The sequence below is a fragment of the Phalangium opilio genome, unplaced genomic scaffold, assembly GCF_054372755.1.
Source record: "Phalangium opilio isolate 3A_F unplaced genomic scaffold, DU_Popi_V2 ptg000011l_1, whole genome shotgun sequence".
Lineage (NCBI taxonomy): Eukaryota > Metazoa > Arthropoda > Arachnida > Opiliones > Phalangiidae > Phalangium > Phalangium opilio.
This window is the reverse complement of record NW_028324147.1, coordinates 4,601,820-4,623,279: the sequence shown is the minus strand read 5'-3', so window position 1 is coordinate 4,623,279 and position 21,460 is coordinate 4,601,820. Positions and strand designations below refer to the sequence as shown.

Sequence of the window (21,460 nt, the reverse complement as noted above, 5' to 3'; positions counted from 1 at the left end):
GTGTTTTTGACCAGTTTGCTTTGACACTGTAAGGAATTAATGTAGTCTTTCAGCAGCTTGGTAGCGACCAATACCCGATGGATATTTGTGTATTTTTTTCTGGATCATAATGAAAATAGGTCTAATATTGATTTTTGGTTTTTGTTTTGATTTCAGAGGTTTCAACATGCCATTCAGTATCAAGAAATTCGCTATGAATCGTAGCAGTAGTCTTCCGTCGTCCCAAAACCCTCCTCGCAGTTCGGGTCCTATGGAGGGCAAAAAATTAACACTGGCCGATATTCGCGATCGTATGACGGGTAGTTGCGACAGCGGAGGACCTAGTTCCGGTCCCAGTCTAAAAGCCATGAAGAAATCAGCCTCGCAAGATGACCCAAAGATGAAAGGACACTCCAGAGGTCCAGTTCCCTTAACTACCAGTCGTTCGGTGGACGCCGCGGAGCTCAGACGATTGGTCTCTTTGGACAGACACCCGTCTTTGAGGGGTCATCACGAAATAATGGTCGAAGGACCCCCTAGTCGAGGTGGCCGAGGCTTACCGACTATGAGCGAGTACGGACGTTTCGTTCCCACGGTTCCGTTGCCTCCCATCCCGGGCGAAGTGACACCACCGCCCAGAGGACATCAGACGTTACCAAACAGATGGCGTAGTGCCGGCAAATCCAGAAGTTTGTCATCGGCCGAGCCACCGCCTTTGCCCCATCATCAACAGGAGCAAAGACACGCCACTGGACTCTATTATGAACAAGGACCCAATGGTGAGGTCCGAAGATTGGTCCTGCGTAGGAACGGAGTGCGTTTTCAAGGTAGGACCCTTTGTTTATTGCTTGCATTGTTTGGTATCTAGTACGAACAATACTCAGTTTTTATAGTAATTGTGGTAGTAGATATAGATGCCTTCCCATTTGTGTTAAATAATAGATTAGAAAGCTTGGTATCGTAGTCATGTAGTCGTCTTAGCACACAAGGTACTTCTTGGTAAAAATCTTAAAAATTTACCACCCATGACCTTTACTCGAAGGTCAATTACTTAATTATGCTTGAAGTTGTACGCACTTCTGTCGTTCAAAAACTAGTCACTCCTCATAAATTTGCGAGTTTTCGGTGGCCCTTATGGGTTCATCCATGAAGAACGCCTTGAAGGTCTTATCCCCTTTAATAGATCAAAACCTAAAGCTCATTTAATAAAATCATCTTCAATTTAAAATAATGGGTGCGGTAAGCGATTTATAAGAACCTAATGCAACGTCACTTGTGGGTCATTCCACACCGATTCGAACGACCATGTTACCATGGGTCGGCCGATCTTAATGAAATTTTAACCACGTTAACTATCAACTATTTGATGGTGAAAGCCCAAATTTTAGACCAAAATATTAATTAGAACCAAAAGTAGAGGCTTTTGAACAAAAGTCACGTTTTTAGGTGTGCGCCATGACCATATTCGTACCCCGAAGCATAATGTTGAATAACTTTTTTGCATTTTGATCAAATTTTGTAATATTTTCAGATAAAGGGTAATATAACCAGTAGAGTTCAATAGTGCTAACGATATGTCTCTATCTTGAACGGTTCTCTCGCAAATAGGGGTCAATTTCAAAATTTCGAAGAGCGGGGGGTCAACTTTGAAGCAAAACCCTACAATGGCGTTAACTTCGATTTTTTAGTTTTTATAATGTATCGATAGCCCTATTCCTAGGCTTTAACGTGATACCAGATTTGTTTGTGATATTTTGGTTCTAAGGCACAAAAAACGTAAAAAACCAAATTTCAAGAAAAACACATTTTTAGGCGAAAATATTTTTTTTTATTGCGCGAGGAAAACCATTATTTAGCTATAAATAATACTTGTGCATTGTCTAGTCATATTTTGGGAATTGTCAATTTCCCTAAATATGCCTAGAAAGTTCCGATTTAACTTTGTCGTTCCTCAAAAACCTGCTAAAGGAAGTCATTTTCTTCTTTGGTGGCTTCCAAAAGATGAGGCCACATACACGTCTTTATCGTATTTTGCTGTTACGAACTCTACAACAGAAATATCATTAAATGTAATTGTATTCACGTTGGTATCAACAGAAATATCATAAAATGTAATTGTATTCACGTTGGTATCAACATCCTCATCTATTGCGACCATAATATTTGTGCTGAACGAATCTCGTGCAAGTCTGCACATTTATGTGATGTGGAAGGAATTCGAGGGCCAATGACAGTATTAGCCTTGGAAAGATGTTCTTCAAGATATAGAGCTATTTCAGTGGGGGAAAAATTTCGTCTGCTACAAAAATTGGGCCTGCCTTTGGCGGACCAGGGCGGCCATTTTGTGCAGATTTTCTCTATGGGCAAATAGCATTGGTGACGTAGCCATTACCCCCTCTGAAATAGCTCTATAGTTGATGAAGTTTAACATACTCTTTCGAAGTGTAAAAAAATTAGTACAAGAATTCTTCTTGCTGGCCATTCATAGAATTGTAAAGGCTTTAATATTTGATAATTTTCGATGTTTTGCAAGGAAGCACGACATAACAATACCGTCACCATGCGAATAATCAAAGGAATTCCATTCTGCGGCTAGTCAAAATCACGGGATTCGTTCAGCACAAATGTTATGGTCGCAATCGACGAGGATGTTGATACCAACGTGAATACAATTACATTTGATGATATTTCTGTTGATACCAACGTGAATACAATTACATTTGATGATATTTCTGTTGATACCAACGTGAATACAATTACATTTGATGATATTTCTGTTGTAGAGTTCGTAACAGCAAAATACGATAAAGACGTGTTTGTGGCCTCATCTTTTGGAAGCCACCAAAGAAGAAAATGACTTCCTTTAGCAGGTTTTTGAGGAACGACAAAGTTAAATCGGAACTTTCTAGGCATATTTAGGGAAATTGACAATTCCCAAAATATGACTAGACAATGCACAAGTATTATTTATAGCTAAATAATGGTTTTCCTCGCGCAATAAAAAAAAATATTTTCGCCTAAAAATGTGTTTTTCTTGAAATTTGGTTTTTTACGTTTTTTGTGCCTTAGAACCAAAATATCACAAACAAATCTGGTATCACGTTAAAGCCTAGGAATAGGGCTATCGATACATTATAAAAACTAAAAAATCGAAGTTAACGCCATTGTAGGGTTTTGCTTCAAAGTTGACCCCCCGCTCTTCGAAATTTTGAAATTGACCCCTATTTGCGAGAGAACCGTTCAAGATAGAGACATATCGTTAGCACTATTGAACTCTACTGGTTATATTACCCTTTATCTGAAAATATTACAAAATTTGATCAAAATGCAAAAAAGTTATTCAACATTATGCTTCGGGGTACGAATATGGTCATGGCGCACACCTAAAAACGTGACTTTTGTTCAAAAGCCTCTACTTTTGGTTCTAATTAATATTTTGGTCTAAAATTTGGGCTTTCACCATCAAATAGTTGATAGTTAACGTGGTTAAAATTTCATTAAGATCGGCCGACCCATGGTAACATGGTCGTTCGAATCGGTGTGGAATGACCCTTGTAGCTTTAGCAACGCGTAATTTGGGCACTCATTGATAATGCATATCCTCAAATATATAAATGTCTTATTGAATTGAATTTCAAGCAATGAAACATTTAAGAACGGTCCCTTTTTACTTTCGCATTATCTTCCGGCAATAGAGGAAGCTGATGGCAGCGTTCATTGCGTATGTCCAAGAATTTTCCTCCCCCGTTCCACCTTGTGTCGCGTCATCCAATACTCCCACTAAGATCTAGCAAGAACTATACCTCTGTTCGAGATCATTCGGTTATAAAACTAACGCGGATTAACACACAATGACAAACGTCCATAAGAATGAAAATAGTCATTGCAAACAGCCATTGAATAGGAGCGTAATCCGGCGAAGTACATGTAGAGGTGGTGAACCTTTTTTACCACCGTACTATTTGATTCGAGATCGTCCGACCTTCTTGGGTTTTTTTCCCTGGCTATCTTATATATTATGTTGGGGTAGTAGGATTAGAGTGGTGCATGGGTGGTGTAGGGGAATTTCTTCTATTGTACAATGGGCAACAATGCGAATTCCGCATGGCTTCTTTCGTTGGGTTCCATCTATATGATGAAGAACTGCCTCGTTTAATGGGGCGATTTTCTACAGGAGTCAGCTATAGCTATAAGTATAGGAAACCATGAAGGGCCGGAGGAGTGATGGTATGGAATGAAAAACCTAGTATTTTGGATCCTTTTTCTCTCTTTCTCTCTCTTTCTTATTCTCCGTTCGCACTTTTGTTTCATTCGTTTGTGTGACTTATTTTTTCTTTCTTTTTTTTTTTTTTTTTGCAGAAACCTGTCCTTATTTTAAGACAGTTTAAGAGGATAGTATATATATATATTTATTTAAAGGAAGTGTAGCCCTAGGAAAGAAATTTGTACAGTTTTCTTACGTTAATGTTTTGTTTTTATTCATCATAATGGTGGAAGGTTTCTCTTGACTTCCTGATACCTCCACTTAGCTACCCAATAATACAGTATAAACAATTCAGTGGTGTTGATATGCTTCAAAATGTAACTGTTTGTTTACTTTTTAGTCATAAGTTTGTTAAGGAATTTTATCAAAAATTTCGCTTGAAAATGATGAATTAAGATTTAACGCAAGAATTAATATTTATATTTATATTTATAACTTGAATTTAAAATAGAGTTATAGTTGATATGTTTAAGAGACTTGTTTGAAAAGGTAGAAAGTAATTCTGCATGTAGGGTAACAGTCCAATTAAACACTGACGGACTGACTCCAGATCGTGAGAAGTCAAAATCTTTGCCAAGTAAACCCAGAAAGTGAGTCCTCATCTCTCACGAGCTGATCGGGTTATGAAATTTTACAATAGAACATTCCATGAATTACCTGAAGAGAATCCAACACGCACTCTGCCCATGGTTGAGGTTATGAAATTTTACAATTGAATATTCCATGAATTACCTGAAGAGAATCCAACACACACAATAACCCCCTTAAGTTATTTCCCTCGCGCTCCTGTGGCGTTTGAATCTCTTCTGAAACTAATATGGAATGGTCTATTGTCAAGTCTACAAATGTTTAGTTCCACTCTTCCTTTAACTTTAATAGCTCGAAGTATTTTTTTCTGGGCACCAACCATTCTTTATCCCTTTTTTGTCGTTGATGGGTCCCTAGTTTTTATTTTAGTTACGGTGGGGGTACTATTCTTTTTCGTTATTTCCTTTGTCTTTTTATTGAGGAGGGCCCGGCTTGTTATTTGCTCGTTACGTCGCTCCGAGACAGTTATTGTCTTCTCTCGCCTGGCTAAGCTCTTTTCTCGAAACTGACGGTCCTCGAAAATGGTGCCGAAACCCGGCCCTCTCTCACTCACTCTCTCTCTCTCTTACTCTTTCTCCAATGCGTTTCTTACACTAATCTGTTTTTCGCCTCGAGCTATTGAAGAATGTTTGGAAGCTCGGACCATGCACCAGAACCATCCACTTTCGAAGTGCTTCTAAGTCTTCTTCTATACGTTCAGGGACATTTGGTTGAATGTGTAGTGAATAGTCCGATCTCGACCCGGAAAAGAAATTTTTGGTTTGCTAAAAAGACGTGACCGATTCGAGACAGGCGAAAGAGGGAGAGAGAAGGTTTTTACGATAAGAGCTATGGGCTACCATGTCAGCCTTAGACCATTCTACCATTGCCCTTTTTTTGGCTAAAGAAAAAATAATATTAAAGGTTGAGATTCAACGATAAGCGAGCGGTTCAAGACTAACTGAAAACCATGCAAGCGTTGGACTAACAATGGCTGATCAAGCTTTTGTCGGAGTTTCCGCTATGACAAACGTTTTTGAGGGGTTCTATAGGTTAATTGAAAGATAAAAGGAAACCGTCCAGTTGTTATTTCACTGATTTTAGGGGTTTTAGGTGGTGAAATGAATGCACAATCGTCCACTGCTAGTTTTGGTCTGTCTAGATCACTTTTCTTTGGATCTAGGCCTTTAAGGCTGTGTATCCAAAAGGTACTTTCATGAATTTGTGAAAGAGTCGACTAGGGGTTTTTCGTAAAAGGGTTAGATATTTTGAGAATTACTTTGATGTATTTTATCGTGAATTCATACATATATACCCGTGAATAGACACTATAAAAATGGTTACGGTTTAACTTCCGTGCCCAGCAGACTATAAAGGGCATTCGCCGTAACCCCTCCTATATCTCTGAGGTCACCATGTCCTCCTTATTGGTTCCTTGGGTCAAGGCCAACGTTTTACATACAGTGACATTACCGCATTATAGAGTGGACGTACTGAAAGGGGGGAGGAGCTACGGGGACGTGACGTCAATATTAGTAGTCAAAATTGTATGGCCTGAGCTGACGACTTCCAATATGGTCGCCAAAAACGGGGTAAGAGATAGGAGGGTGTGACGTCATGAGAAAGTTCGTAGTAGCAGAATATCGTAAGAATATTTATTATTCACTCATTTTCTGATTTTTGGACATAATTATCTGAAAACATGAGAAATAATTAAATAATTAAATATCATCATCCATGCCTTTACATTAAAAATAGAAATAATTCTAAATTAAATACTGGGTCATAAAACACTAAGGGTCATAAGTTCAAAAGGTTCAATATATTGTCGTTAAGCCTTGGATTATTTTTCTTAAGGTTGATATGAAAATGAACTGGTTTATTTTGAGGTCCTTGTAAGTTTGGGGTTGTGATCGATAAAACCTTGTGCTAATATCCCTAAATGTCACCTCAACCGCTTTGAATGATCAATTGGCAAAGAAAAAAAAACCCTTAAAGGCAAAAAATCAAGCGAAAAATAAAAGGCATCCAGGCATACATCTTTGGTTCTTCGATGATAGATAGCTTTTTATTTTTTTTACAAGTGCTTCAGCTCCCAACTTTTCAAAAAGTTTATTCCATGATATAACTCAACACCTAAATATAGTCCCCCTCATTGTTTTCCTTTTTTATTTTCTTAAAATATGATGTTGGAAGTCACGAGGGGCAAACCACTTCCGCTCCGCTTAAGGCGTGATGTAGTTTTTGTTAATTAGGTTAATAACGATTTAATTAATGTAGCAAGAAATTTAGTAAATTGTTTTTTATTTTTTTGGGACTTAGTAAAGTCCTTAATTAATCCTTATAATCACGTTTTAATCAATCTAGTCTTGATTCAATCAGTTTAATCGTGATTTAATCCAGATTTACTGAATCTTATCGCTATCTAATCTAAATAATCACAATTTAATTGACATAAATAATTATTTAAAGTCCTGAATTAATCCTTAAAATCACGTTTTAATTAATCTAGTCTTAATTCAATCAGGTTAGTCATGATTTAATCCAGATTTAATGAATCTTATCGCGATCTAATCTAAATAATCACAATTTAATTTACATAAACAATTATCTAAAGTTCTAAACAATATAATAAACACATCTCATCAAACTGAAACAGATCGATACATTTTAAACAAGATTTAATCCATCGAAACATGATTAAATTAATCCAATCGTGATTAAATGGGTGCGTTGTTGTTAAACAATGGCGTGACGTGTCCCTCGGTCCGTCCCTTTGGGACATATCCTGTAAGATAATAAAAATTTTTAAATTATTGACAATAATGTCAAAAACAGTTCAAATTCAAAGAGACGCGTGTATTTTTACCAACTCTCAAAAAAGTGCCCGTAGGCACGGAATCCCATAGTCTGATATTAAAATCACCTTTATAGGCTTTCCAAAGATTCCTATTCTCCTTCATTCCTATTGGTCGAAAAATATTCTGCCAATATTGCTTTAGTTTTCATGACGTAAGCGGGGATTTTTGCTTTGGATTTAAGTTGTTTTTTTTTTTCAACATTCTAAATGGGATCACACACGAGCACTCATTTTTTTAGTTTTTTATTTCTTGGTCCTTGGTGGTGGTGGTAATAAGAACACGACTTGTAAAGGGATTATGAAAAAGATCACGTATTTTTATACGTACATCGCGAGATTATAAAAGCGCGCCTTTTATTTTTAGTTTTTGCTCGCTTGCTTTGATAATGGGAAATTGCAATTTTATAACGAGGATAGAAACAACAGCTGAACCTTATTTTTTTTGGTGTTTTTCATTCTTTAATCTTTATACATCATGTTTTCTTAAGCCTTGGTTTTTATTATTATTATTATTTTTTTTTTTTTTTCATTTATAAGAGTAATATATTTGACTAGAATTACTTCTCATATTGTATTTTTGGTTTTCTCTCTGGGAGTCAAGGATGTAATTGGTTTTTTGGGATACTTGGAAGAGACAGTGATTTCTTTCGGAAATGGATGTGAAATGTAAGGGATTTCTAATACATGGGTGTGAAATGTAAGGGATTTTTTATACATGGATGTGAAATGTAAGGGATTTTTTATACATGGATGTGAAATTGCAGGGGTTATTGTAGTAGGGTGTGAAATTTCAGGGGGTTATTGTAATAGGGTGTGAAATTTCAGGGGTTATTGTAATAGGGTGTGAAATTTCAGGGGGTTATTGTAATAGGGTGTGAAATTTCAGGGGTTATTGTAATAGGGTGTGAAATTTCAGGGGTTATTGTAATAGGGTGTGAAATTTCAGGGGGTTATTGTAATAGGGAGTGAAATTTCAGGGGGTTATTGTAATAGGGTGTGAAATTTCAGGGGGTTATTGTAATAGGGTGTGAAATTTCAGGGGGTTATTGTAATAGGGTGTGAAATTTCAGTCTGTTATTGTAATAGGGTGTGAATTTTTAGGATGTTTTTTTTGTAATTGGGTGTGAAATTTTAGGATGTTTTTTGTAATTGGGTGTGAAATTTTAGGATGTTTTTTGTAATTGGACGTGAAATTTTAGGATGTTTTATGTAATTGGGTGTGGAATTTTAGTTTTTTTTTTTGTAATTGGGTGAATTTTTAGGATGTTTTTTGTAATTGGGTGTGCGATTTTTTATACATGGATTTGAAATTTCAGGAATTTTTTAAAGATGTATTTTCTAACTACATGGAATTGCAAACGTTTTGTCTCAATATTGAACTTATCTTATTAGATAATATAGTGTTTGTTCAATGTTTATATCCTATGTGGCACAAAAATATTTCTCAATTACTTTAACCGAGCATAGACGTAATAGAAGGAGAAACTGAGATTTTTGACGTTTCTTCCAAATTAGGAATTCATACGAAAATATATTTATTTTTCCCAAGGAAAAGGTCATACTGAGCTCTATCCGAAGAGGAGAAAATTCTTGAATAATATAACGCTTCGCCCGTTTCCATAGATACCGCGCGTATATAGTCACGCGCATTATACGCCCTAGATATCAGAAACATTGTGGTTGAAGATGATAACTAAACTTGGTATTTTGCTGTTTTCCAATCAGGGTTTTGGAGAAGAAACAGTAAACCAACTTGAAAACGAAAGCCAGACCCTAATCCATGATTTTAATGTTATATTTTGATAAATCTCGTGAAATTACATGAAATTTTGACAAATATCGTGAAATTACGTGGAATTTTGAAAAATATCGTGAAATTACGTGGAATTTTGAAAAATATCGTGAAATTACCTGTAATTTTGACAAAATTCGTGAAATTACCTGTAATTTTGACAAAATTCGTGAAATTACATGAAATTTTGACAAATCTCGTGAAAATACACGAAATTTTGTTAAATCTCGTGAAATAACATGAAATTTTGACTAATATCGCGAAATTACATGAAATTTTGATAAATCTCGTGAAATTACATGAAATTTTGATAAATCTCGTGAAATTACATGAAATTTTGATAAATTTCGTGAAATTATGTGCAACTTTAACTATTTCTAACAGCGAATGATTCAAGGGTTGTTTATAAGGTCAAAGGTCGAGGGGGCAGATATAAGAGAACTCGGTTTACTACTCTTGTTAGTAACATGGTCGATTTCAAATGTCATTAGCTGACTTTAATCAAATATTATCCCCAAACTCCGCGAACAACACATGGTTTGTCATTTTTCCATTCAAGTAAATTATTTTCTATAAGCTTCTAATATCTATGTGTGACACAATCTTTCCCGCGCCCGCTCTCGAGGATTTTCCTGGCCAAAATTTACGAGATGAGAGGAGAGAGAGAGTCCTTCTCTATCTTGGAGAAAACAAAATGGCCGATATCTAAGTAATCTTACGGTGGGATATCTTACCCTCCCCCCGCCTTATTATCCTATATTCATTTTACGGGCTTTTAACTTTCTCGACTCCGTTGCCATCAAAAGCCCTTTGCGTTTTAATTTGCGAGCGTGACCCCAGCTGCCCCCGCCGCCCCCGGGGGGAGTGTAGAAGGGGATTAAGTTCGAGCTGTCTTGTATATAATTTTAGTAATTAATTGACGCACTCTTTGATATTAACGGATTATAAATTGGGGGTTAAGTATTTCCACTATCATTATGCTTCCCATAAAATTGGAGGGATTTAAGTTTCGCAACAATTATAGGCTTAAGAAGATATTCTATTGATATTTAGGCTACGTATGTTTAGCTCTGTGAAAGGTTTAGAAAGACTTAGTGTTAATTTTTAACCTTGATTTCTGAGATGGTAACAGTTTGGGATTTGAAAGTTGGTATCGAAGATTGATGGGGATATTTCAAAGTTCATTTCAAACTTCAAAGATGCAGGGAAGGATTAAGAATTTGAAAGTTTGTCGTCACATTGGAGAAGTGTCTGGGAATTTGATTCTTAATTGGTCTTGAATTTGGAGTAAGATTCTTGTGAAGTTCAGTGGGTTCTATGGGGCAATTTTGAGTCTATAATGTTTTATGACCTTTTGCACTAAGGGTCAGCGTTTACTATAGTTATGATTAGGGTGTTTTACAGGTGACCCCTTAATTAATTAGTGATCATTGTCTTTCAGTTTCTTGATTAAATCTAAGGGGTCATCCATAAAATACTCTAACCTTCACTTAATGCAAAATTGCGATAGAAGTTACATAAATTGATTTCCCATCGAACCAACCCTAAAATTACCTTTTTTGAACACCCTGTGTAATATTAGTATAGTATTCGTAAGATAAATTTGTCAAGGGGCTCAACAACTATAATATAATAAAATTCTATCGTAAACTTCCCACGTAAGCCTTTATTTACAAAATTGACGTGTGTCACATTCTTAAAATTAATCTCTATTAATTGGCCCAAATGTGTCCAAAATGAACCCCCTAGCAGATGTTGGACGGGCGTCAATTAAGAAAGGTCCTTCAAAGTTGATGCCCAAATACTTTTGATAATTAAGAACTTTCCTTCAACCGGAAGTAAATCGAATATAGTGAACAAAGCAAAACCACAATCTCTTATTAATTGGGTTAGAAAACAACACGTTCACTACCTTTGACGCATTCTAACTTAGAGTTAGGGTTAAGAAGTCCTTCTCCCTTCCCCTTGTCACCCTTTAACCCGTGATTGTTTAATAGGACATACTTAACCGATAATACCTTTATTAACGCTGTAAGGTGACATTGTGTCCGAGTATAGGTAATCTTGGTTTTAGCATAAGTTCATAAGATATGTTCCTCCACAAGTTTGTCACTGGTAACTTAGAAACTGGAGCTTGTCTGAAGTGTGTGAGGTAGGGCATAGATTCGAGGTAAAGCGAAGACGCCTGGTTTAATTGGCGCTGTCAAAGGCTTAGTAATGCAGACTAAATAGGACCTAGATGGAAGTCCTAGCTGCAAAATTAACCACCGAGTGTAGGACTTCAATTTTCGCTTGTCGTTCTCCCTCGAACTAGCTCGAGATGTAAGTCTCTAGCATTACGAACTGTATAGTTAGTGTAATGCTTATGGAAGGAACATATCTTATAAACTTATGGGTTAACGAACGAGCAAACGATTCGCATTGCGAAGTATTCTTGATATATTTTCTTTAGAACTATTTCTGGGTGCTCTCTTGTTTGTGCAGCTAGGCCTTTGTTCTCGACCGTTTCCCTCTCGGGGTCGTGGGTTTCATCCCTTTTGTCAATTTGTTTATTCATTAGTGTATTGTTTTAAGCCCTCGTCGGAAACGCTGAGGTTAGGTCATCCCTGAATTCGGCAATGTTGTCAGGAACTTAGTTTGAACTTGAAGGTGACTAAAGGTAAATAAGATTTTTGGACGAACCCAAATTCCGATTTGATTTACTTTTGTTGTGTCTTAATTGTTAAATCGAATTAATTAAGCAGGGGTGACATGTAGTGTGATCACTACTGAAAGTGGTGAATTCCTCTCAAAGGAAATACAGGAAATTTATCCTTAAAATATATAATAGGAAGTATTGGAGGAAATTGGTTTAAAATGTACAGGAGGAAATTGGTGTAAAATGTATAGGAGGAAATTTGTTGTAAAATGCATAGGAGGAAATAGGTGTAAAATGTATGGGAAGAAATTGGTGTAGAATTTGTGGGAAGAAATTGGTGTAAAATGTATAGGAAGAAATTGGTTTAAACTTTATGGGAGGAAATTGGTGTAAAAATATATGGGAAGACATAGGTGTAAAAAATATATGGGAAGACATTTGGTGTAAAAAATATATGTGAAGACATTTGGTGCAAAACATTTTTGGGAAGACATTGGTGTAAAAATATATGGCAGGAAATTGGTGTAAAAAATATATGGCAGGAAATTGGTGTAAAAAATATATGGCAGGAAATTGGTGTAAAAATATATGGGAAGACATAGGTGTAAAAAATATATGGGAAGACATAGGTGTAAAAAATATATGGGAAGACATAGGTGTAAAAAATATATGGGAAGACATTTGGTGTAAAAAATATATGGGAAGACATTTGGTGTAAAAAATATATGGGAAGACATTTGGTGAAACAATATATGGGAAGACATTTGGTGTAAAAAATGTATGGGAAGACATTTGGTGTAAAAAATATATGGGAAGACATTTGGTGTAAAATATATAGGAAGTCATTGTTTAAAAAATATGAGGGAAGAAATTGGTGTAAATTATATGATAATATAGGAAGGACTTGGATAATATAGGAAGGACCTAGAAATATATAGGACAAAAAATATGAAATATTTAAAGAATGGTCACCCTGGGTCACGTAGTAAAATTGTCATGTCTACGTCTTGTTTGTTTCGTTAAAAACTTGGATCTACGTTTAAAGAATCGATGTAACGTAGCTATAACTATAGATTAGAATTCATCCCTTTTCCAAGAAAGGATGCTTGGAACCGAATCGAAGCTAGGTTCAAGAAAGAAATAAAGATTGCGGCTGTTCTTGTATCTTCGCGGATGTTGCGAATAAAATATTTAAAGCCCAGTGGTATTTGCATCATCCCCTTGCTTGCCCCTTTCCTCTCTTCGGTGCAACGCTACGCTCCTCTCCGCTCTTGAGCTTCCTCCATCCTCATCCTCGGAAAGCATCTAAAGGCTAAAGCGCCTACTTTTCTCTTGGCCCTTAATAGAACAAGTCATCTGGGAATCCGCTTAATCGCCTACACGCTGGCTGAAGTTTCTCTCCCTATTCTGTCGCTGTCTTTTTCGACAAAAGGTGCACGGGATTTAGGCTTACCAAGTTTTAGGAGATTTAGGCGTGGACCGAACTAAGACCTTAATAGAAAAACAATAGAGTTGATTGAAATTGGAGCTTGCGTATTTTATTTAAATTAAATAATATTAGGTGTGTTTTAATTGGAAATATGATTTGTCGTAAGTAAAATAATAAAAATAGGAACATTCATGATTTTTCCTGGGTTTTTTCTTCTACTTTCTAGGCCTACATTTTAAAATATGGCCGAAAATTGAACTGACTTATATCTAAATTTTTAAAGTTATACTAAACCGTTTTGTTCTACAATTTATTTATAAACAAAATTAACAAAGTTTAATTGTTATAATCTTACCAGGGATAGATTTAATTTTAGAAGTAGGAATGAAGAACAGAGTAATCTGGGCAAGCGTCAAAGTCAAGGACCCCCCTTCCACGGGACGGGGGGGATGAAAGAAGAGGCGGGTCATAGCGACAGAGGTAAAAAGGAATTACGTATTTTTTGCCATTCCCATCAGCAACGTCATCAAATCGTAGTTTTTAAGTGAGCCAATAAGATAATTTAAACTTTTCGTTACGTGTTGGAGCCTGGAGGGAGGAACTCTATACTGGGCTACGAGACGGACTGAGCTAAATACTAACCGTTCTCCATTCCTACTTCTAAAATTAAATCTATCCCTGAATTTACTCATGACCTATACTTTATAATTGCGCTGAAACATAACTTAACGAAATTGCTGAAAAGTTCTATAATTTTTCATGTTTTAAACTGCATTAAAGTGCCCTAAACCTTTCAATCGTGATTGGATAATTTTTAGCCCCTATTCCACACCCCCCCTTCAACTTAAACACTCTTTTTAAATTAAAAAATTTCATTACGAAGATTTGAGCAGAAGTGGGGAAGGGGGGACGAAATTTTAAACTTATCGAACTTTCTTATTCGACGGATGAGATATTATTGATTAAAAATGGCGGGAATCTCTTTTTTTTCTTTCTAACTCATAGCGTCCCCTGGTTCCCTTTTGACCTCTTTTTTTCCCGCCTTACCCTTTGAACGCTTTTCAATTGGTCTGTCCCTTCAAGAAAGCCCTACAACTTCGAAGGAAAAATTAGGCCTTGGCTGATTAGGCGAATTTCGCTCCTTAAGAAAATTCCTTTTCATAAAAGTTCTATGAAAGGGTTCATTTGGTTTCTGTTTATTCAAATTGAGTTATTACAGGCCAAAGGCAGGGACTTTATTACTCGGTCTATTGGGATTCCCTTCTGTTATACTTTGCATCTATTAGCTCTGCATCAGTCTTTGGAGTTTAGTCTCCTGTTTATGAGGATCGGCATACAGATTTCCCAACGAGATTTAATATGCAGATGGCAAAAATCGATACGAAACGCGTCAGCTTTTTCATTTTTAGCATCTTTTACTCTTGTTTAGCGTAGAATAACTTCCTTATACTCCTTTAGCGGCTTGCTAAGTGTGCCTTGTACTAATATTTTCCATTGAAAAGTTGGTGTTTCAATTAGAAGTTTTAAGTTTCGTTGGCAAGCTGCTTAAGTTGTACAACATTTGCTGATATTTTGAGTTTGAGAATTCAATGCCTAAACACTCCTAAGCTGTGCAGAAAAATGCTGGATTAGAAGGACCATGCATTATTTTTTTTTTTACAAAACTGTGAAAAAATATTTAGGAATATCGTCTTTTGAACGTTGAATTGATTTATTCTTTAAAAAAATGAAAGGTAAAGCTGTTTTTTTTTTAATAAAAAAAAACTGAAAAACATATATATGTCAATAACCAACATCAAGAATTCATTCAGGTCACTAAGAATATGTGTGCATAGATTTATCCTTTGGTATACATACAGATAATTGGAATCATTGTGTACAGCCTTTTTCACTCAACGTATCTACACGGATTTTGTGGGAAGAGCTAGCTAGACTAATCAATATATATGATGAATTTTACCTGGCGAATAATTTTCATTGCTGCCTGTTGCACCTGGCGTTGCTACCAACCTACGAAATCACAGTTAGAAAGACGCCATCAGAATTACGAGGTGTGACGGATATTAAGTTCTCAAGCCCGGCCCACATGGAGATTAGCATGGCGTATAAGGGGTCACAATGATTCCTAGTAGATGTATGCATTCCTGATAATATAAAGCTTCACGCTTTCCAATATGACAGTCTGTCTCTCTATTTTAACCTTGTAAAAGCGTGACACTATAGAACGAGCTTAAAATGTCAAACTTATTGAACGTATACTTTTATTGATTATGTTGTATAAAGCAAAGTTATATATATAAATATATTGTAAGAAAAATTGTTTTGCAATAGAAACTAGATGGGATTTACTATATCTTCAAGCTTCATTAGATTTTCGGTTTTCCCTTTCATACAAGGGGTCTAATATTTGTTCAATTTCATCGCGAACGTAATCTTAAAATATACGGAAACTTGGTGAGCCAAGAGACTGTTAAAGTCCTAGAGAAAGGTTTGAATCAGTACTTGCTGACCCAATTTAAAGCTGAGAGGACACCGATAAATTTGCTCTAGCCTCTTAAACGTGAAAACGATCTGAAAATATACGAAAGTTCTCTTCAAATACCGTGAAATTTTCAAAATAAATACTGTAGTTTTCTAAATCAAATAAACTTTTGGGGCAAGTGTTAAACCCCACTTTTATCTTAGAAGCCACCGTGCTATAATCTCGGTAAACACGATGGCTATATAACCCCATCTATATTTCTTCAGTTTCTGATGCCAGTAACTCAAAAGCGCTGAATCTAGTCATTAAGAAGTATTCCCAGAAAAAGAAATAAGTTAAAATCAAAGTTATCAAAGTGCTTTTCTTGAGATATCTTAGATTAATACCAGTGCTGAAATTATTTCTCGTATTTCACAAGTTAAAACAAGTTGGGAAACCAAAATTAACCTCTCCGAGTCGAGACACAATTAAGAGGTTTTTTCTTAATTAATTAATTAAAAATAATTGATATTAATTATTTTAATCGTCATTAATTTACATTAATTCTAGTTAAATCATTTTAAGAAACTTTATTCTTAAAATCATTTTAAACATAGCTATTGTTGACGTTTTAATTCAAGCGTATGCCTCTTTAACAATTTTTGGAAATTTAGGGTATTTAAGGTTGATTCACAATAAATGATAAGAAAACCAGCAATTGCGTCAATCTTTGGTGGAAGCCGTGCCATTGGGAGGGTAGACGTTTCTCGTTACCCTCATTAGCCGATCGCCGCGTACTTCTTAATCATAAAAATAGGAGTAGAAGCCAAAATTGGCTTTCTGCGAACACGATTTGCTCCGATTTGCCATCTGCGAACATGGTAACAGACAGACAGACATGCCCAGTGTAATTAATACCTCTCCGTGACGTCATCGTAACTCGGAGAGGTAAGAAGTATTCCTATTCTTTTGGTTTTAACCTATGAACTTTTGTATAAGATACACTCTATAAAGAAGACAAACAAAAGAAGATAACTTTCGATTAGTTAACTTCTAGGCCTAGTGAAATATATATATATATATATATATTAGCGATATTCGCTGACGATCTTGGTTCTTCCATCTTCTTGGTCTACTTGGCTAGAATAAGAAAAAGGTTTTTCCACAGCACCGAACGAGTCTGACTAAGGTTTACCTTTTCTAAGCGGGGTGTGACCGGTACCGTATACAGTGTGCCAGGATGAGAGAGTAAATATTGACTCGATTGGCAGAAGGGAGCTTTTGGGAGAAAATTTTGACGCTCCTAAATGGCGGCGACGAAACTCCGACAGACTTTGCTGATGACGTCAAAAAGTCATTCGTTGATATTTTAGTAGGCACATTTTCTTAAGAAGGTTCCCCGTTCCCCCGAGGTATCTTCTTAAACTTTTTGATTGACCCTTTCTCGCACGCGTTGAGATTAAGAGAGCCCGTATGCAGTTTATCGAGGAATATATGTGCATAAGTTAAAGATGAATTAACGGATTATGGGCCCTAAGGAAGGCGGCGTTAGGTACTTTTTATTTTGTCTTGTGAACTTTTGACAAGCTGAAGTTCCAGAACCATTTATTTAATTTAATTTAGTTATGTTTTAGGAACACTTTCTTTATAACAGTGTTAAAATTATTTTAATCGGTGTACAGATAATCTGAGAGTTAGTGATTAGCCCCTCGGTTGGTTTGTTGGATGGAGTTATGTAAAGAGTAATCGAGAGTTTAAAGAGTCATGAATTATTTCTAAAGATAATAAATAAATACTTGTTTACGCGGGAATATATCACGTCCGGTTTGTGACGTAGGTGAAACGTCTTAGATCCGAGGTAAAGTGACGCCTAGTGAGGCGCTGTCAAATTTGGGCTTAGTAATGCAGACTAAGTAGGACCTAGATGGAAGTCCTGCAAAATTAACCATCCGAGTGTAGGACTTCAATTCTCGCTTGTCGTTCTCGAACTAGTTATCTCGAGCTGTAAGTCTCTAGAGTAGCATTACGAAGTATAGGTATAGTCAGAAGTGAGATGAGACCAGAAGTACTGAGCTAACCAAATTCTTCACTCGGCGAAAGTGAATATTCTTGATAACACAAGAACGGTTGGCCCTCTAGTTGCGGTTTCTGAATTTCCCCTCCAAAACGTGAGACGCTCGCGGTGGTAGACGGCCGAACTAGATTCAAGGAGCCGCGTCCGTGTTCGGCCGCTTTAGGTTGAGGGGAAGGGGATAGGTATCAATGCTAGAGCCCTTCACTTCTAGTCTCATCTAACTTCTGGTATAGTGCATGTTATACTTATGACACATAACTTATAAACTTATGCTTTAATATACAGTTATAGTTACAGTTTTTAACCAACCATAAATGCAAATACAATTTTGACATGGTAACTCAAAATATGTAAATACATTTGAAATTAATCTCTCATACTGGGGAGCTGGCAGGGAGAGACCTTACCTAACTAAGCCTTGGTTAAAAGTTTTGGGGGTTGGGTAGACTGGAAAATAAGGTTGCTTACAAGTATTAAAATGATGCCTAGATTTGAGCTAACGAAGCGAATGGAAAAGCGAGCCGAACCGTGAATGCAGGCTTAAATCCCGTTATAGCCTGGGACCCCCATCCTCCTTTTGAATATATTATGGAGGATTAAGTCATACGCGTCCAAGACTAACGGCCTACCCGGGTAGGGACGAATTAAAGCTGTCCAGCCTGAACAAATTGAGATTCCAGATCTTTATATAGCTTACATGGAGAAACGAGAACCCAGGATGGGTGTGTAACGATTAAACGGAGCTATATTGCACCGTGTATTAAATCGTTCTAAGTTTAAACGGAGCCTATGTCTGACAGGATTTCGTAGGCTCAGGTTTTAAACTAACCTATAGCTCTTATGTAAATGATTATTAATTTTTCTCTGTGATTTCTGTATTGCTCAAACGGTAAATTAAATTAATTTTCACGTACATAAAAAACCTAGTACTCAGCAAAGGGACTTAGCGTTGCCCATGGGGACATTTTTGATACTTTTCAGGCCTCCATTTTAAAATATGGCGGAAAATTTAACCGCAAAGGTCATAAACCCCATCTAAAGTGTATATTGAACCTGTAACCATTTATAAATAAATCTTTAGTTAAATCGTAACCCTATAACGCATAAGTATGGGCCTATAGAATCAGCATTGTTCTATGCGAGAATGAACAATTGAAGAATGTTGCGCCATCTTTCGGTTAAAAGTTTAATTCTCATCTAAACCGGAGCAAAAATATAAACAGGGCTTACTGTGACTTTTTCCCCCATTCTATGTCGAGTTGTGTTTTAAGTAGAAATGGTTTGTAATAACTGAAAACACCAAACCATTCTACGATAAATGCCACCAGGTGACGCCACTCTACCCTCTTTTGCAAATGGCGCTTGATCATATAGTTCAACATTTCAAACGGTTTTTTTGTTTTTTTTTCGGGGCAAAAGAAATAAACAATAGGTTTCGAAAATCCCAGAAATCAATTAAGGACTTCCATTCCCGTTACCCCCTTCCACCCCAGGCACCTCTTTCCAATCTTTTAATTAAGACGATTTTCACGAGCGGTTAGCTTTGAAATTTCTTACCCCAATTCTTAAGAGACTTCAGCTAGTAAGGCCGTATTTTTTTTTTGTTCATGTACTTGCATGCTTTACTTAATCAATTCGAAATTAAAATGTTTCTTTCATCAATTGAAATTGGAAAATTTTAACCCCTTCCCCCTATACTTCCAACATTTTATTTTAAGGTATACTTGAAGGTACTAAATTCATTAAAATTTTCATCAAATTACCTTTACCTTTTGCAAAATATGAGTTTAGTTTTTCACTATGAATAATAATGACATTTTTAATTTTAATTCTAATTTTCCAGGTGAAGGTTAATCAGGGTTCGAATCCAAATTGCGTTTTATCCACTTAATAAAACCAAGAAGTGATATCTAGTTTATTAGGGAGAAGGTATAATATGCCTAAGTATTCGCGCGCCATAGTCCTAGTCCCCCTTTCAAAATACAAGGGGGGACGTAAAAGGAGGCCGGGATGATTCGCCTCTCCTCAGTCGGAAAATACGTAATTTTCATCATTAGCGTTGCGCTGACGTGAGTTTTCAAGAACCAATAAAATACTGGTTGTAATTTAGAGGCGGGGATTAACTCCGGACCTACGTTGGGACTGGAGATAAAGCTGGAAATGTGAATTTATACCTTCTCCCTAATAAACTAGATATCACTTCTTGCTTGAGGTTAATAGAGAATTATTTTATTAGTCATTTAACAGAACGTTTAAGTATCCTTTTAAGTATCAGCATTTTTTAATCGAAATAAAACCGTTCTTGCAAACGTCTTTTGAAAAAATTCTTTTTAGAGAAAAGAAAAAGAAGTATTTCAAATCCCGCGTGTCTTTTTGTACTCGACTGCTGTCTTTTGTTGTTAAGGCCATTTCTATCTGGTACTCTAGCAAAATTGAACTTAACTTAAAACGTCTTTCCTTTTTTTGTAATTTATTGTACTAGTAAAGGCGGTTGGGATATGGCTCGAATTTTTCTTGTAAAAACGTCCAGTTTCTCCGTGATGTTTTTCTGGGTTTTAAATGAAAGCCATAGGTACAGGATGTAGGGTTTCGAAATAAGATAGATGGATACGTTTCTTCGGAATCGGATCCCTGGTATCAATTCAAGAAAACAAAAAACGAAGGAATAACATTGGGTGTGCGATACCAATTCGGGAATGAACTTTAAACCCGGTTTTCTTCAAATTCAAACTATTGATTAAATGTACAGACGTTATTTTGACAACTAGTATATGGGTGAATTCGGTCGAAAATGTTTTATGATATTTTTGTCCTGAGGGACACTGTTTTAAAGTTATGATTGGAGTGTTCTACGGATGACCCCTTAAATTTAGAAAAGGAACTGAAAGACATTGATTTCTAATTTAATTAAGGGGTCATCCCTAAAACACTTTAAATCATACTTGGTTTAGGATGGTTCTTACTGCAAAATCGCATTGAACATTTTCAACTCAAAATTTATCATAGAAAATATCTATATAGAACATTTTCGACTCTTTATAGAACATTTTCGACTCTTTATAGAACATTTTCGACTCTTTATAGAACATTTTCGACTCTTTATAGAACATTTTCGACTCAATACAGAACATTTTCGACTCAATACAGAACATTTTCGACTCAAAATCTCTCATAGAACATTTTTGCCACAAAATTCAGCTTTCTAGATAAAGAAAGCGGTTTACCTAAAAATTAAAGTTTAGGCAAACTTAATTATAAAACGTTAAAGTTCAAATGGTTTTCTCTGGAAACGGCGACGTTGTTCAATTTAGTTTTCTCATTGGAGATACTTTGGAAAAGGTCAAAATTCAAACCGTGGGTGACTTCTTTTAAATATTTCATCTCCGTTAAAGGTCA

The 21,460-nt window shown here is 36.1% G+C and overlaps 1 protein-coding gene across 1 annotated transcript in view; it reads left to right on the top strand.

Moving 5' to 3' along the window:
• Positions 1–21,460, top strand: part of LOC149709972 (coiled-coil domain-containing protein AGAP005037) — a 353,484-nt gene that overhangs the window by 85,287 nt on the left and 246,737 nt on the right. Inside the window, exon 4 of the mRNA XM_089858532.1 lies at positions 157–806. Coding sequence (XP_089714658.1) covers positions 157–806 — 650 coding nt within the window. The remainder of the gene's footprint in view (positions 1–156; positions 807–21,460) is intronic.